At 43.1% G+C, this 15834-nt stretch overlaps 2 protein-coding genes across 4 annotated transcripts in view; one reads left to right on the top strand and one right to left on the bottom strand.

Annotated features, from left to right (window-relative positions):
• Positions 1 to 5029, bottom strand: part of CFAP43 (cilia and flagella associated protein 43) — a 48076-nt gene extending 43047 nt beyond the window's left edge. For all 3 annotated transcript variants that reach the window (XM_061458820.1, XM_061458821.1, XM_061458823.1), the window contains exons 1-3: positions 4792 to 5029; positions 1411 to 1664; positions 533 to 629 (exon numbers count right to left, since the gene is read on the bottom strand). In XM_061458820.1, coding sequence (XP_061314804.1) covers positions 533 to 629; positions 1411 to 1664; positions 4792 to 4868 — 428 coding nt within the window. In that variant the 5' untranslated portion in view covers positions 4869 to 5029. The remainder of the gene's footprint in view (positions 1 to 532; positions 630 to 1410; positions 1665 to 4791) is intronic.
• Positions 5030 to 7466: 2437 nt separating this feature from the next.
• On the top strand, positions 7467 to 14680 carry GSTO1 (glutathione S-transferase omega 1). Its single transcript, XM_061458819.1, has 6 exons — positions 7467 to 7537; positions 7652 to 7760; positions 9837 to 10059; positions 11181 to 11282; positions 12369 to 12475; positions 14140 to 14680. The coding sequence occupies exons 1-6, from the start codon at positions 7504 to 7506 to the stop codon at positions 14291 to 14293; spliced, it is 729 nt and encodes a 242-aa protein (XP_061314803.1). The 5' UTR covers positions 7467 to 7503; the 3' UTR covers positions 14294 to 14680.
• The last annotated feature ends 1154 nt before the right edge of the window (positions 14681 to 15834 follow it).

Here is a 15834-nt window from a genome sequence, read left to right as displayed (position 1 = left end):
TCTGGTAGAACCAACTTTTCACACTGTATTATTTAATACCGCTTTTCATGACAATGAGCAGAAAATGATGATGTAACCCTGTGAGCCAGGGTAGTGTAATCACTGAACAAAACTGTAAGACAGAACTAAGATGAAGCACAATTAATTAAGAGGACTGCTAAACAACCCAGGGGAGACAAAAAAAGGAGAAATTGGCTTTAGAGTGGTTTTCCTCATTTCAGCAGGCAACTTTTTCTTCACGAACAGCATGGTATTCAGCTTCCAGGGGTGAACAGGTAATTAACTGATGCTGAACACTTTGAAGAAGGTAGAAGATAGCTGTAGCAAAGTAACAGTCATTCTGAGTAGTGGCTACTAATGCTAGTAAATCAACACCAACTTTGGTACAGAAAGGTTGCACACAACGATCAATCAGGGAAAAGGAGATGAAGGCAACCAGTGTGTCTTCCACATTTATTAATTTATGCTACAACAGCACACACACACAAAAATATGAATTAAATGTAAATGGTATTAGATTTTAAACTCTTACCATATTGAAAGAATAAATTCTGGGATGGAAGAGAAACTGGCTAGATATGGGCCTGTGAAACTCAATGCAAGCAAGGTGTAGTCCAGCTGAGCGTTACCTGAAATGTTAAAGAATATGGTCTCCAATTGCCCTGGACTTTATTGTACACTATCCTAGCTAAAAGTACTCTTCTCAGCTCCTTCATATCCACTTTTACTCTTCAAAAAACATCCTTAAGGCCTCTGATTTTTTGCTTCACTAAGATTATATTTTTTATTTTCTCATAAAAATATTCCCCATGTATCACTGCTTGGAGATTTTTCAATTTTTTTCAAGAATATCTTGGATTTTTAAAGTATTTTTTTCCCAAGTACCCTGAAATCCTTTGCAGTCATAATTTAACTCATATACAGCAAAAAAGCAAGTAGCATGAAACTTATTTAAAAGGCAAGGAAACTGAAACATGGGTAAGGTAAGCAGCTTAACTTAGGAGAGAAATATTATGAAGCAGGCAAAAAAAAATTCCCAGATTCCAGGATTTGTCTGCAAGAACCCTCATTCCTCTCACATCTCTGATTTGTCAATGTGGTTTCAGTAGACTGCTTGGAGCCTACTGCAGTATGATTTTTCTTGTGATTTTGATTACATTTTCCTAAAATAAATTCCATTTGTTTTCCCTTTAAAACAGCTCCATTTTGTACTGTCTTTTTCCTCCCTAGCTTAAGCCTAACTAAAAGTAGTGCAGTGGAAATTTCCTTCCACGGCTTTCCAAACATCTTGTCATGAGACAGTTTCCGGTCTCAGTTTTTCAAGTCTTATAAATAAACCCCCTTCAGAAAGTGGATGATTTAAGTATTGTTTTAATGAAGGAGTGACAGGAAGGACTACCGCATCATTACCTTTTAATTTTGTCAGTTTAGTGAGTTCTGGAAAAGTGTAGATATATATGATGGGATTCAGCCTCCGGTCTGAAAAGGCCAACACGTGACTGTTCCCATTTGCTGTGAAGGCTCCCACCTGGCCAGCCTGACACTGCAGCGCTGTCGTCTTCTTTGTTTCAATGTCCAGGAAGAGGATGTAATTGCCACAAGGGTAGCAGACAGTTTGATTGTTGATAAAGCCAAAGTTCTTGTTTGAGAATCCCTGAACCCAACTTAGAAAAAAACCAAGTGAATGTTAAAATATTAATCAAAGACAGACATTTCTCAAAACACTGTTTTGTTAGACTGATGTCAGACTTATCCTCATGCCAAGTTGCAAAACCAAAATAACTTCAAGATCTAGTACTATGGATCACTGTGTCAGTGTTTCCAAACATACAGGGTCAATCTTCCCCTTGTGGAGCACGACGGACTGTCATAAGAACAAGGAGAGATGCTTATATTTCACTTTTCACTAAAAATAAAGTTAGCCTGTTCACAGGCTCTGGTTTGGTATTCCTGTATTATAGTAATATAGTATACTTTACTCTGAATTACACAGGTACAATCCATACTTGGGACACAGTTGTGTTTGCTTAACCTTTTTCACTTTTATAGCTCATCTCATTCCCATAAGATAGAAAGTACAAAGGCATGGCTTGGGTTTATATGAATGTAACCAAGATGACTGGTCTGCTTTAAAGATAAATAACATGGTAAAACTTCGGAATGTAAACAGGATGTGTTACACAAGGACTGAAAGAAATTATTGAAAAGGAGCCAATTTATGAACTTACAACACATTAACAAATTCGTAACTGCCTGCAGATTTTTCTGCCTTTCAGAAACTGTGTGGATAAATATCAGGGGCCTCTTATCAAAGTGACTGCATTTACCACTAAGTGAAGTTGTCTGAGCCACATCTTAGCCTGCTAGTACCATGTCAGAAAAGTTTCAGCAGTGTAACAGCTATCCTCTGTGTACAACACTGCTGTTAACACCTTCTAATTTCTATTCAGAAACTTTCCATCTCTTCTTCCAAATAGGACAGTTTGACTGGAAAAGATCTCTGTCCTCTGCAATTGCAAGCAGCATTTTTATGCTCTTTTCATGATCATAAGCCAGTCATAAGATCAGTTCAGCTGCTGATCCTCTGAACTCTTACTAGAAGATTGTACTGCAGCCCCAGCACTCTCATAGTTAAGAACGCCTTAAAATGACTTGTCTTAGGAAATATACATGGGTGCAGTGGAGATGGCAGTGGTTTTTTGCTCCCCAAAAGCTGGCTCCCGTTACAATTATTTATACATTGGGATTCTTCTATTTTACAGCAAGAGACATGGATTAGCAGTGGACTTGGCAGTCCTGGTGTTAACAGTTGGACTTGATGATTTTAAAGGTCTTTTCCAACCTACTTGATTCTATGAGTCTATGTCCAGCAATAACTTCTCATTATCTTTTTTGAATAGCTTCTGCTTTTGGCTTATTTCGCTACACACCAGATGACTACATGTAGCCAGAGGGAAGTAGAAGCACACTGACCACGTGCTTGTGCAGATGAACTGAACACCATGGCAACAAAGAGGAGACATTTCAGCTGATGAATGTTTTTCCGGACCTTTTACACAAGAATTAGCTGTATGATGTGCCATGGCATGTAAGCAGACCTTTATGAACATGCTCACAGGACTAGTTGTATGCTTTTCTCTAACATTAGATCTGAATAGTGGAAATTAAGTATTTTTAACTTTTGTTTGCAGGGGTAAAATGAAATCCAGAAAACATGTATGCAGAGAAAAATTAATGGGATGACAGAGCAATTTATCATCCTGATACAACCAGTAAAGGCTTAAGGGGACAAGGATTCAGGCTGTTACAAGATGTCACCTCTGACTAGTGCAGTAATCAGCCATGGCACACTCACATTTCCCATGCTGTGCCTGTCTCCAGTTCTATATAAACTTTGTGTCAGAAGTATTTCAGTCATAAAATTTGCCAGCTGGTGAAATGTAGATGGAGCAAAGTAATTAGAGTTTCCTTACAGATCATTTTTCCACTGAAAAATGCTAGCTCCATGAGTTTTGTCAAAGTTCAGTTTTTTCTGAAGACACAAACTACAGCATTCCAATTGCCTGGTGCAAAATAAATTTTGTCACTTTATTCTGATACATATACTGCTACTGCTACATTAATTGATAAGAAAAGCAAACTTTAAACTTTTCCATTTTATGGAAATAGACTTTACTTCACATTCAAAAGGATTTAAATTCTTTTTTATTTTGGATCGTATTTTTATTTCACAATGGTGTTTTCACAAAGCAGAAAACCTCGGTCACAGCTCTTGCAAGTAACACCAGTTTGCACAAGAACTTCCTCTGAATAGCAGTGATGTGCTTCAGATGGTATCTTTTTCACTCTGCAAGTATCAGAATAGTTAAGGCTGAAGCTGCTTTACCTATAATTATGGATGTATGTAGCCACAAGCATTGATGAAATGGCTGAAATACTTACAGTGGGCAAGGAAACTTAAACATCTGTCCCATTACATAGAAAGTATGTGCAAACATCCTAGATTGTTGTGAAAGGCTCAACGAAGGTGGGGTAGGAAGGATCATTCATCTACAGTGCCTATTTGTTCAGAACCAAAAAGCAAGTTGTTGGACTACCAAGAGCTCTGGAAGAGAAATGTTATTCTATATAGAGTGTGGGTTATATTTGTGGGAAATCAAAATCTGAAAGTCTCTGACACACAGATTAAGTTGCTGAGAAAGGCAGGACTTAGAATACTAAGAGCCATGGCAGAAGATCATGACAGTGGGATTTAGGAGGTACAGAACAGCCAGGGAAATTCTAGAAGTTGAAGCAGTCAAGGTAAAACAGAAGAAGGATGTGGCCATGAACAGAACAGAACTGTACAGGTTCACAAGGCCAGGTACTAAGAAAATCATGCCCCAAGAGGACATGCTGTGTGTTGCCAGAACCACTACAGAAAATACAACAACTTACACCACACTTCTTGTCAACTCGTCAAGCTCCAGCTTAGAAGCAGTCAGGGTTGCTTATTCCTATGCTAAGGGCAGTGAACGTAAGTTTCACCTAAACCCATCCCAGGCTCAGTTGCCACTACATGCTGCGGTGCAAATGCTTCTTTCCCTACCTGCCGCCCTAACACGGCCCACAGCACAGCAGCCTCCTTTCCCTATTCTCTGCATAGAGCTGAGCCGGGATGAGAGGCACATAGGCCCAGGAGCACAGGACACCCCGCCGGGGCTGAGGGATCGGGGGTGTGTGGTGCGGGTGTGCACGTATGGATGTGGTGTGGATATGCATGTGCCGAAGGGGGGTCCCGGCAGGCCCCACCTCACTTCCAGCGCGGCCTCCTCGGCCGAACTGCAGCGGCGGGCCCCGGCGCACGACTCCTCAGCGGCCACCTCCATCAGCGCCAGCGGCTTGCTAACACCCGTCTCTTAGGAACCAGAGCGCCTCCCGCCAGCCTCCGAGCAGGCCGCTGATTGGCCCGTGGCCCTGAGCCACTCGCCAATGAGCACTTGCGGGCATTTAAAGGACCAGCAGCCCTAGAGGAAGGAGTGAGTGGGGCTCTGGATACGGACAGAAGCCCGAATACATAGTGGTGAGGTGGGACACTGATATTTGTGGGTAATCAGCTGCTTTATCAGACGAAGGAGTGAGTCAGCTGCGGGGTTCATTCCCTTGGGCATCACACTGGTCCTTCTGCAGCTGCTGCTCCTCCTATTCCAATGGCATATGACCTCTAAGTGAGGCAGCTGTGGCTGTCCTCCCGTTGCTTCCATGGTTTTCTTGTCATGAGGTGCTGCAGTTCTTGGGATGTGTAATACAGTGTTCCTGAAGCTTCGAAGAGAATGGAGAAACTGATCGCTGGAAGGCATCACAGAATGGGTTGGGTTGGAAGAAGCCTTAAAGATCATATAGTTCCAGCCCCTCTGCCATGGGCAGGGATATCTCCCACTAGAGCAGAATTCTCAAGCCCAATGAAGTAAAGCTGCAGTCTTTGCCTATATACTTATGGTTTTTAGCATGGCAACACCGTACAAATCTCAAAATATTTAAAAGCAATATTATCTCCCTTTTCCCTTTCCTAAAGGGAGAAGTGTTATTTATAGTGTTTTGCTTGTGTTAGTTTGTTATCACTTATCTGTACAGCAGCAGTGTGCAGATTTGTGATGCTGCTACACACTCACAGTGCTATAGAGCAACAACAGAAAGAGGCACTCCTGTCCGGAGGCAGCAGGCAAGCCTGTACCTTACCTCTTGTCTCCGCACATGCTCTGTGTGCCATGCAAAACCAAAGTAGAATGAAGAAATGAGTCTGTTTTAGCATGGTGCCCTTGAGGGGCTATTGCATCACACAGATCTTGTGATGCTGCTTTGGGTTCCTACATGTCTCCTTCTGGGCTGTGAGTTACCAGACTGTGTTCTTAATTGCTAAAGGCAATCTCAAATTAATTTTCTCTTTTTCTCATGACCCAGAATGTTGCTGAATCTCTCCTAGGGGCAGGCACTCAGAGGAATGAGAAATATGTCCTCTAACAGCTATTTTGTTTTAGCGTCAGGAGGAATTATTGGAATTATTTTCTTGGCACGGGACACATACGTGTTCTGTTTGCTTAGGGCATGGCAGGCTTGTGCAACAAATCACTGTTCCCTTCACAGCTGCTTGTTACATAATCAATTAATTACCTAATCAAACCACAACGACTTATCAAGGAATCGTGTGGTTCTTCCATTCTAATGGATAGTGGTGTCAGGTGTGTGGTTACTTTACCAGTGGCTACCTCAGTGTTTGCTCTGCAGGAGAGATTACTGCAGAAAATAATGGTCGTTGCAACATGATGCCTGGAGGCCCATATCCAGTTACAAAACAAAAACAAAAGTTAGCAAAAGGCAAAACTTCCCCACTGTGCAAGCATGGATCCACTGATGAGGCTGGAGAAGCTCTGGTTCCTCTGTTAGCCTTGGGGATTTGACAGAGATGTGACCATCGCCAGGGAGGCCAGGACTTTTCCTCCCTTTGGCAAGGACTGCCCCAGCCCTCTGGTGCCTAAAGTGCTGCTTCTCAGTAACATACAGCTCTGACCTGAAGGTTGGGTGGAAATGCATGGACCCTCACATAGAGAAGCATTTTATTTCTAGGACCACAGATCAACTTGGATGCTGTGTGAAATGCAGTAAAAGGTAAGCTCCTCCATTTCCACTACTATATCTCACAAAAGCTAGTACACGTAAAGCCCTGGTGCCTTTTCCTCAAATGAAGAGGGAGCAAAAGGGTTGGAGAGGACTTCAATCCATGGTTTTGTTCCCTTCCCATGGGTGCACATACTGATGCTCCCATGGGATATGTTTGCAGAAACAAGTATGAATCCCTCTAAGTAGTAATTAAATGGAATGTAGCTTTTGCTTGCAGCCCCTTATCTGTTAGGTTATCTGTTGTCTCCTCTAGGGTTTTCCTCATGAAGCAGAATAGCTTCATGAGAGAGAACCCCCCCTCACCCCCCTTGTTATCTTCAAGGTGGAATAGGGTTTTGATGGCAATAGGTGATGGAGTGGTGCTGTAGCAGGAGAGGGCCCTTTCTAGGGAGAGAAGCAGAAGGAGGCCTGGTGCTCCACCGTCTGCTGGAGGCACCACTTCACAACAGGTATATGGGGTGGAACTTTGTCATCAGTTTCTCATTTAAATGGCAGTGCCAGCTGGTGTGGGTTGTGCTGAGGTTATAAAGAAGAGAATATTAAGTGCAGCTTAATAGTGCCTGTTTCAGCAAGCAGCCCAGCATCCCCGCTGGGGAGGACGGTCAGCTCAGGGAGGGGTTACCGGGGCGCTCCCTTATCTCCCCGAAACACAAGCTTTCTGCTCGCTATGGGAGTCAGCGCCTGAGCCAGGGCGCTCATCACTCCTGAGGGGTTGAAAGCCGGCCCCGGCCCGCCCAAGCCTCACTGAGGAGCTGTGGTTCCCGCCTCCCGCAGGCGGGGACGAGGTAGTGAGGAAAGGCACAACACAACAGCGCAACGCAACACAACACCACACACTGCATCGCCATGGCCGGCGACCACTCTCGGAGCCTGGGCAAGGGTAAGCGGCCGCCCCGGCGGGCAGCTGGCTGCCGTATCACCTCAGCTGGGCCTGGTCGGCGGAGGGGGCGCGGGGCGGGTAATGGCTGTAACGGGTCTCTTCTTGTCTCCTCAGGGAGCGAGGCGCCGGGGCCGGTGCCCGAGGGGGTGATCCGGCTATACAGCATGCGGTTCTGCCCCTTCGCACAGAGGACGAGACTTGTTCTCCGCGCCAAGGGCATCAGGTGAGGCCTTCCCGGCGGGCCCTTGAGGCTTGGTGCGTGGCTGCTCTCTTCCTTCGCTCCCGGCGGGCTGTCGGGGCTCGCAGGGGACGGTCCGAGCTTCTCCTCTTGCATGGGCATCCTGAATGGCTCTTGACTAAACATCCCTGAAAGCAATGAACGAGAAAGGGGTTTCTGTGGGTGATTTTGCCTTAAAGCTGGAACTTAAGATTTGTTTTGGGGAGCAGTGTCTTGCTGAAGTGGGAAATAAGAAGGCTGCTATGAAAACAGTGATGTAAAGGCCCAATGTAGATAGGTAGGGACAACCCCCAAACTGATTCTTTTTTTCTTCATATGTCATCCTGAATGTTTGCAGTAATAACATTTGAGCTTGTTGTGGGTAAACATGAGTAGAGCCTTAAGGTATGTTGTTTGGATTTGATGCAAGCTGCAATGAAAATTCTGGGAGATTCAAAAGCAATGGCCTCTTTAAAAGATGTACCATGTTACCGTAACATCTCCACTTCTGTGCTGCAGTAAGTTAATGGAGTTGAATGCTTGAGCTTGTTTCTATCTCAGGATAGCCATGTCCTTTCGGTGTTTTTACGTGGGGTCTAGTGCTTCTCTCAGTTTACAGTTTCAAAGTAATGGGTTTTTCCACCATATTGATTCTCACCAAATCCCAGGCCTGCCAAAGTTTTGTTAACAGAGCTTGGGGTTCATGTTAGCATAGTGAATGCTTACCATTCAGTTCTCCTGATAACAAGATGAGAGTTGGGTTGTTTGTTTTTTTTTTCTTGGGTCTTTCTTCAAAAGAGTAGGTGCATTCAAACTTCCAGGTCAGTTTAATTCTGCCTTTATTTAGTGTCTTTGGACTGATCTTGGAACTGGGAAGATTGTTTTGGTATAGTGATTTTGGAGGGCTTTTATGGCTACCTGGATGGGGTAGCTGCTTTCTGATAACCTTTCAGTTGTTTTGCATGTTAAGTTGTGTTTGGCAGACCTTGTCAGTATTTGCATTACCTTAAACACCTGTTCTATCTGAGGCCATAGGTGGGGAAGATGCTCTCCTGGTGTGCTCTTTAGTGTAAGGTCAGATTAAAAATCAGGTGCAGTTCTTAACTGGAGTGTAGTTTACTTGTGCTTCTTTCACAGAATACCCCTAACCTGCATGTGAAAGTGTGCTGCATTCTGAGCTTGAGCTTTGTTTTTAGTGTGACTGCAACAGCTGCCTCTGTTGTGTGCTTTCAGACTGTTCATGTGTTTTTTACTAGTTTGTTAACTCATTCTAAGTCAATGCTGGTTATTTTCTAGTGAATTGCCCCTCCCTCCCCCCCCCGGCAGTATTTGTACATGTTGAATGATGTTAAAGACATTTCTTTGCCCTAGGTTTTCCACAGCAGAGGCTCAGATGTCTGATTCCAGGAAAACAGATAATTTGATGATCGAGTGGTACAGCAATAGGGACAGCTTGAGCTGGGTATCTCTGGAGACGGCCAGGACAAAGAAACCCTTAGGCTTTTGTACCCTTGCAGTCTCTGCACTTGTTTTTCATATGTTCTTCATCTTTCATGTATTTCTTGGTCCAGTGGTGGTTTTTGGTCTGGGGTCTTGTTCCTAATTGGATTCTTTCTCTGGAGCTAGGTGGGCCATTAGCTGGATAAGTTGCAGCTTCTGCTTTCAGTCGTGGCTTCCTTATCTTACTGTTTGCTCTGGTCTCCGGGCCTCCCTTCACATAACTAAGCAGTAGTTCAAAGTAGGTTAAACTTTTCTAGGTCACAGCTTGCAGCTTTCAGCAACTTTAGCTAATCGTAAGCAAAGCTACTCAGACAAAGTAAGAGAGTTAAAAGTATTCAGCTAATTGAACTTAAATTACAACAATGGTTAGTTTTGCGAAGGACTTCAGAAAGAGTTTAGTGGTGGACTTGGCAGTCCTGGTGGAACGGTTGGGCTTGATGATCTTGAAGGTCTTTTTAACCTAGTTGATTCTATGTTTCAGCCGCTCAAGTACTGTAGCTGTTGAGGTGTAATGACTGCATTTCACCAGGGTATGGACTGTAACAGAACTGAGCCTGGGTCTTGTTTCTTTTGCTCTTTTAGCCACGAAGTAATCAACATCAATCTGAAGAACAAACCTGACTGGTTCTTTGAGAAGAACCCCTTTGGGCTGGTTCCTGTTCTGGAGACCAGCAAAGGCCAGCTGATCTATGAGTCCCCAATCACTTGTGAATATTTGGATGATGCATTTCCAGGGAAGAAGTTGATGCCTTCTGACCCATATGAGCGAGCCTTTCAGAAGATGCTCTTGGAACATTTCTCAAAGGTACTGTAGGATCAGTGTGGGAATGTGTTTCTTTACCATAGCACCAAAACCTGCAGCTCTGTTGCCAATGCTGCTTTTATCTTTTAAGGCAGGTCTTGTGCCTGGGGGGAGTTATTTGGGGTCTCTTGCTTTGGGCACGTACAAACCACTGTGTGTCTGAACTGTTCCTAGCATTTGTGTTTTGGGATGGATGAAGACAGCCATCCTAGTGAGAGTGTACGTGACTGAGGCAGGATTTTGAGCATCCCACAATAGAACAAAAGTTAGTAGACCAAACCAGCTCAGTGCTTGAGAGACGTGGGACATGTATAAGGTTTTGGCTCTCTGGGGGTTGGAGGAGAGCACTGTAGCTGACTGGAAGTAACCTTCTATGCAAGCATATGCTTTGAAGAGTTTAGGAAGTTAAGTCTGTTTGGATTGGAGGGAGAAATGGAGGAGAGGAAGCAACAGAAGATGCAAAGAGATGTGGACAAAGAAGAGGGTTAGAAAGGAAGATGTTTTTACAACAGGCCTTTCTGAATAGGCATGATGGGAAGAGGGTCACAGGGAAACATATTGCAAGAAAGAAAACACGCACTGAATGTTGGTTGTATGAATGACAAGATCCTAGAAAAATGGTTTTCTGAGTTTTGAAGAATATAGTTTAGTGAAGCTTGGCCACTGGACAGCTTTCTAGTACTGTATGCTAATTTCTCAATTGCCAGATCAGAAAATGCACAGATCTGTAGAAGCCTGCATACCCTGGACTGCATGTCTGTTTCTTAAAGTACCTTTAATGTTGATAATGAAAGTGCATTTGCAGTTCAGGAATGTGTAATTGGGAAACTCTGCACTTTGCTAGCTTTTTGGTTGCTTATTTAGTAGTGCATGCAAATGAGAAACATCCCATTCTTTTCATTGTTCTCTTATTACAAAATTCATTAGTATTTGCACTTATTCTTCCTTTAAGACTCTACTTATCTTTTCTGAAGTATGACAGGTTTTATTAATGGACTTTATTTAACTCTTTAAATCTTTAACTTGAATCTAATATCTTAACATTTAACATTTTAAGGTCTGAGTGACTTGCTTGCATTATTGTAAATAGGAACATTAAAAACTTTATACTTTCCTTTGTATAGATAACACCATTAGTTTTCAAGTATTTTGTGGCAGTCAAAGATGGACAGGACACCACAGCACTGAAAGCAGAGATTGCTGAAAAGTTTGGCAAATTTGAAGAGGTAAGAGGTTTTCATGATCAATGAGCAGGTTGCCAGTCATTGTATGATCCCATTTTTCTTTTGTAGTGTGGCCTTTGGAGCTAGATCTCTTCTCAGTAGTTACAGGAATGAATAATCTTTCAATTTACACTCCCCAGCCTAGGATGCCCAACAGCATTGTTAGAGAAAACTCCACACAGCTAAACTAAACTTCTTATATACGGTGATGACTCTGTAGACTTGTGGATTCTTTTGAATTCTGGCTGCTGCTGTTATCTTGGATATCTTTGCATTAAAAGTAAGGAGACCTTGCCACATGTTCTAATAGGTATCTGAGCTGCTGAAGAGCATCTGTGCTGGAGCTTTGCTGAAATCACTGCACATACCCCCGCAATGACACAAAATCTCTTCTGTTCAAGAGCTTATCTTTGTTGGGCATGGGGCACAGCAGAATGTCATCTGTCCCTTGCACAAATCCAAGCCTGGGCCATGTTGCACTACTGGTGGTGTAATGCAACTTCAGCAGAGCTCCAGGAAGTGTCAGGTGGCTTTTATGCTGTATTAGGACTTCATAATCTGTGGCACTAGTGATTCCTGGCTAGTCTGAACAAGTCAGATTTGCCTGTATCATGAACCCGTTCCTTCTGCATCTTTAGCAGTCACAACTAATGCTTGTCTGACTTGGTGAAGAAGTGTTCCTCCAGAGTGTTTTTCTTCAGGTGCAGAGCTACCAATAGCTTCCTAATACTTTCCCATCTCTCCCAACAGTCCTATGCATTCTGCTTCTCCACTCAAACTGAAGGATTCTGAGAGCTAAATTTCTTTAGTGCACAAGCTGCAGCTTGTGATTGCATTTTTGAACCTCTGGAAAAGAGGTGGACTGACAGTGTATGAAATAGTTAATCTTGATACTGTAGTAGCTATAGAGTAGCTCTGACTCCCCAGATACTGCATGCATAAGGTAAATGTGCTATATCTCCATTATTTGCTGTCTGGTCACTTTAGTATGCCTGCATTCTACTATGAAGTGGACTTTTTGCTACTGTAGTGCCCTGTTGTGGTAATTTTCCTTCTGAGGTGCTACTTGTCATCTCTTGCCCCTCACAGATTCTGTCCAAGCGCAACACTGTGTTTTATGGAGGGGACTCAATCTCCATGCTTGACTACATGATCTGGCCATGGTTTGAACGTCTGGAGCCATTCCAGCTGAAGGAGTGAGTACCTTGCCTAGCTTGTAGTGTGTATTGAAGTGCCTCAGCATAAGCTTTGCATGCACTCTGCAGCAATGGGCCACTCTTGGAGGCTGCTGAAGATTGTGTTGTGTTGCAGTTTGGGGGAAGCATCTTCTTGAAAGAGAAAGGAGCTGTTCAGGGATCTTTTCTAAACAAGTGTGATTTCACAAAAAAAAAAGAAAATCCTACAAAATATCTATTTTCCTGCAAAATAATTTTGCCAGATCCAGAAAAAGTGGTCAAAATACAAGACTTTCTCTCCATCTCTAACATCATAGATGAAAATGATCTTTATCTGAAGGGGATGGAGGAATGAAGGCCTAGGCTCAGATTTCTTGGCCAGAAGCCTCAGACTTGAAATGCAGTTCTCTGTGCCTCTTTAGAAAAATTAAGCTTGATAAAGGAGTGTGATTTTTATTTTGAGATGGATGAACTGTATCCTACCTAGCTGTAAATAATAGATCTGTCTCTGTTGTAATAGTGGGGGATTTTTACATGTAAGTAAACATCTTGGTCTGTTACATCCTTAGACAGCTGCAGTTACCATGGCATTGCATTATTATGTAAGGAAATGGTAGCAGAGGAAAACTACTTTATAGCTGCCTTAAAACAGGGCTAAAGAGTCAGTTTGTATGAGGAAGTGAGTGAGCATAGAACAGTTAGTCTCACCCTAGTGCCTGAACAATTTTTGAAGAACAAGAAAGACGCAGGAATCCTTAGCATTGAAACCTCAGGCACTGTAAAATGAGGGCTTTACTGATGGGTTGCTGACCCACATTGCCTCCTGTGTGGTCCTTGATTGGAATGGGAAATACTACAAGCAATGTAGGAGCATAGGTCTGGAGTCATTAAGGTATTTGAATGACTGGGGATCTGAGCTATTCTGTGTTAAGAAAAGATGCTTTCTGGGTAAGGATTAGTGGAAGTTATGCATTAACTAAACTCGGGAGTTAATTGTAATGCACAGTACTTGGCTCAGTCTGACAGAAGAGACTGAAAATAACATTTTTTTTCTTAAGCTTTTGATTTGCCACGCAGTGTTTGGGGTTTTTGTTTGTTTTCAACTGCGTATGGGTGGGTTCATGGATTTAGTCTTAGTTGAATCTTCAGTTTCCTCAATAAACTGCATCTGTATTTTGAGCTGCTGGGTTGCCAGGTAGAACAGACTGCACAGCTTGCCTTGGTATCCAAGAGAGAGGAGAGAAGAAGTTTGTGAACTGTTGAGGAGGACTCAAGCACTGCACGAAGCATTTGCTTCAAGAATCACCATTAACAAAGCATTCCAGAGGGAGGCAGTGGTGCACAAGCCTCTGCCCTCAGCTTGGAGCAGATGATAAATGAGAGCTGTGTCTTTTGCAGCAGAGATAATGAAAGTAAAAACATGCTGATATCTTGCACAGTAAGTGCTTATTTGTGGTTTTGCTCAGCTTAGCAGAGTGTATAAGCTCTGCAAGAACTCTTTCCAAATCCTAGTCTGTCTTCTATGCTCTGATGCATGTTTCTGTCACCAGCTCTGAGCTGAACATTTATACTGGGAAGGAAAAAGCAAAACAAAGAGTAAAATGGAACTGTTCAAGTCGTTTTGCTTCCTTCATGCCCTCCAAGTCTGCCATTTACGTTATTCAGTCTCTTTCCTTTTCCTGTAGCTCTTTGAGTCACACCCCAAAGCTCCAACGCTGGATGGAGGCCATGAAGGAGGACCCTGCTGTCAAGGCTACAATGACTGACCCACAGATATATAAAGATTACCTGCAGCTTTATTTGAAGAACAGCCTTGAGGCATGTGATTATGGGCTCTGATGTGCCAGTAGGCACATACTTGCTGAAGTACTTCTTTTTGGTGTGAGCTGTGGGGAATCTAGTGTGATTTGGTGTAAGCTTTTCTGTGGTTGCTTTTCATAATGGGGAATAAATCTGTGCTGAAATGGGTGAGAAACCTGAGAACTCCACTTCTTCCTCTCCGGAGGAGGATGTGCTGGCTTCAGGCAGGAGATGGAAAGTCATTACTGGTCATATTTACTGCACAAAGGAAAATGTTGGCTTTATTCAGAGGCACTGTTCTGTTATCTCTGGCCTCTTTGCCGGCATTGCTGGTGGACAATCCCTGAACTGGCCCTGTTACTCTGTTCAAAAACTGTAATACTGATGTCTTGAAAATAAATAAAAAGCAAGCAGTGCTGTCTTAAACACAGTTTTTCCATCCTCCTTCCAAGCAGCTGTTAATCCCTGAACTGGTTGTGCAGAGGGGAGCCTTAAAAGGCTAAAACAGATAGTATGGTCTCTGAAGTTAAGATGCAGTCACCTAACATAAACTGGCCTCCATTTAATCCTGCTGAAGTCATGTTTGCAGGGACCATATTGTAATGGCTTCACATTTGGGCTAGATGTGCTGAGGGAGTGTGTAGTATCAATCCTCTGCCCTCTGAAGCTGGGTCATGTTTATTCTAGATCCTAACTTGAGTTATCCTAAAGGCTGGAGTAGGGAGTAAAGCTAACAGAAACCATATCCTGAGCAGAAGGACATTTATTTTCTGTTCTACTCCAGAATTCAAAGCGTTGCAATGCATGTCAAGATGTAGGTGAAATGGGAGAACTGAAGTAGAAGTTCAGTCAGAGCATTATATACTGGTTGTGTCTTGCTGCTGGTGAAGGAGTGAATGTTTTCTTCTAGCAGGTGTCAGGATCAGAGCTTTGTAGTTGGAAAATTTTTTAAGCTATTCTTAATGCTAATAACAGAGTGGAGACAAGATTTGTTGAATCAAAAGGAGTTGCAGGGAAAGCTTCTTCCTCTCTCGTTTTCTTCTTTTTTTCTCCCCACATAGGGGGTTAAAAGAACTATAGCCTATTCTGGTGTTGCTCAGCTGTGTATGTGTTTCTCTGTCAGACCACGAACAACTCAAACTAGCCACAATTCCATGCAAAAAAGAAGGCAGAGCAGCACATTCAAGGGCAGGGCTGTGGTTCCTGTGGTGCTGAGGCAGTTGTCATGAGATACACAATTCCTTTTCCATTGCAGTGAGGTAAGGGAGTACAGAAGAAGGTGGTGGTTCATGGTTTCCTGGTAATTGAGACACTGGAGTTTCTTGGACCTTTTCAGGAATAAAGCTGGACTGATTTCTCTTTACCTTTAATGTATTTTACCCCAGCACAGTAAGTCTGAGGAGATGCATGCTTGAGTAACTGCAAGTAGGAAAGCAGATATGAAAGATTTGATAAGAAGAAAGAATTAGCAGGAGCTTGGACTATCAGCCTGCAGCTATTGCAGGGGATTGCTTATGCTCTTGGTAGTTTTAATTCAAACTGTGCTTTTTCCCTTCTGTTTATCTTTGTGGCTAACATCT

Source organism: Pezoporus flaviventris, unplaced genomic scaffold (genome assembly GCF_033815535.1).
Source record: "Pezoporus flaviventris isolate CSIRO_AGI_PZ_B2104156 unplaced genomic scaffold, CSIRO_AGI_Pfla_v1 ptg000029l, whole genome shotgun sequence".
In the NCBI taxonomy this organism is placed as follows: domain Eukaryota; kingdom Metazoa; phylum Chordata; class Aves; order Psittaciformes; family Psittacidae; genus Pezoporus; species Pezoporus flaviventris.
Note: the sequence above shows the minus strand (reverse complement) of the source record. Positions and strands in the feature narration are given on the sequence as shown.

Excerpts from the sequence above, each read along its gene's own strand:
- GSTO1 (XM_061458819.1), top strand. The coding sequence starts at position 7,504 with ATGGCCGGCGACCACTCTCGGAGCCTGGGCAAGG. Across the intron at positions 7,538-7,651 it reads CTCTCGGAGCCTGGGCAAGG|GGAGCGAGGCGCCGGGGCCG; the intron begins GTAAGCGGCCGC and ends TTGTCTCCTCAG. Across the intron at positions 7,761-9,836 it reads CTCCGCGCCAAGGGCATCAG|CCACGAAGTAATCAACATCA; the intron begins GTGAGGCCTTCC and ends TTGCTCTTTTAG.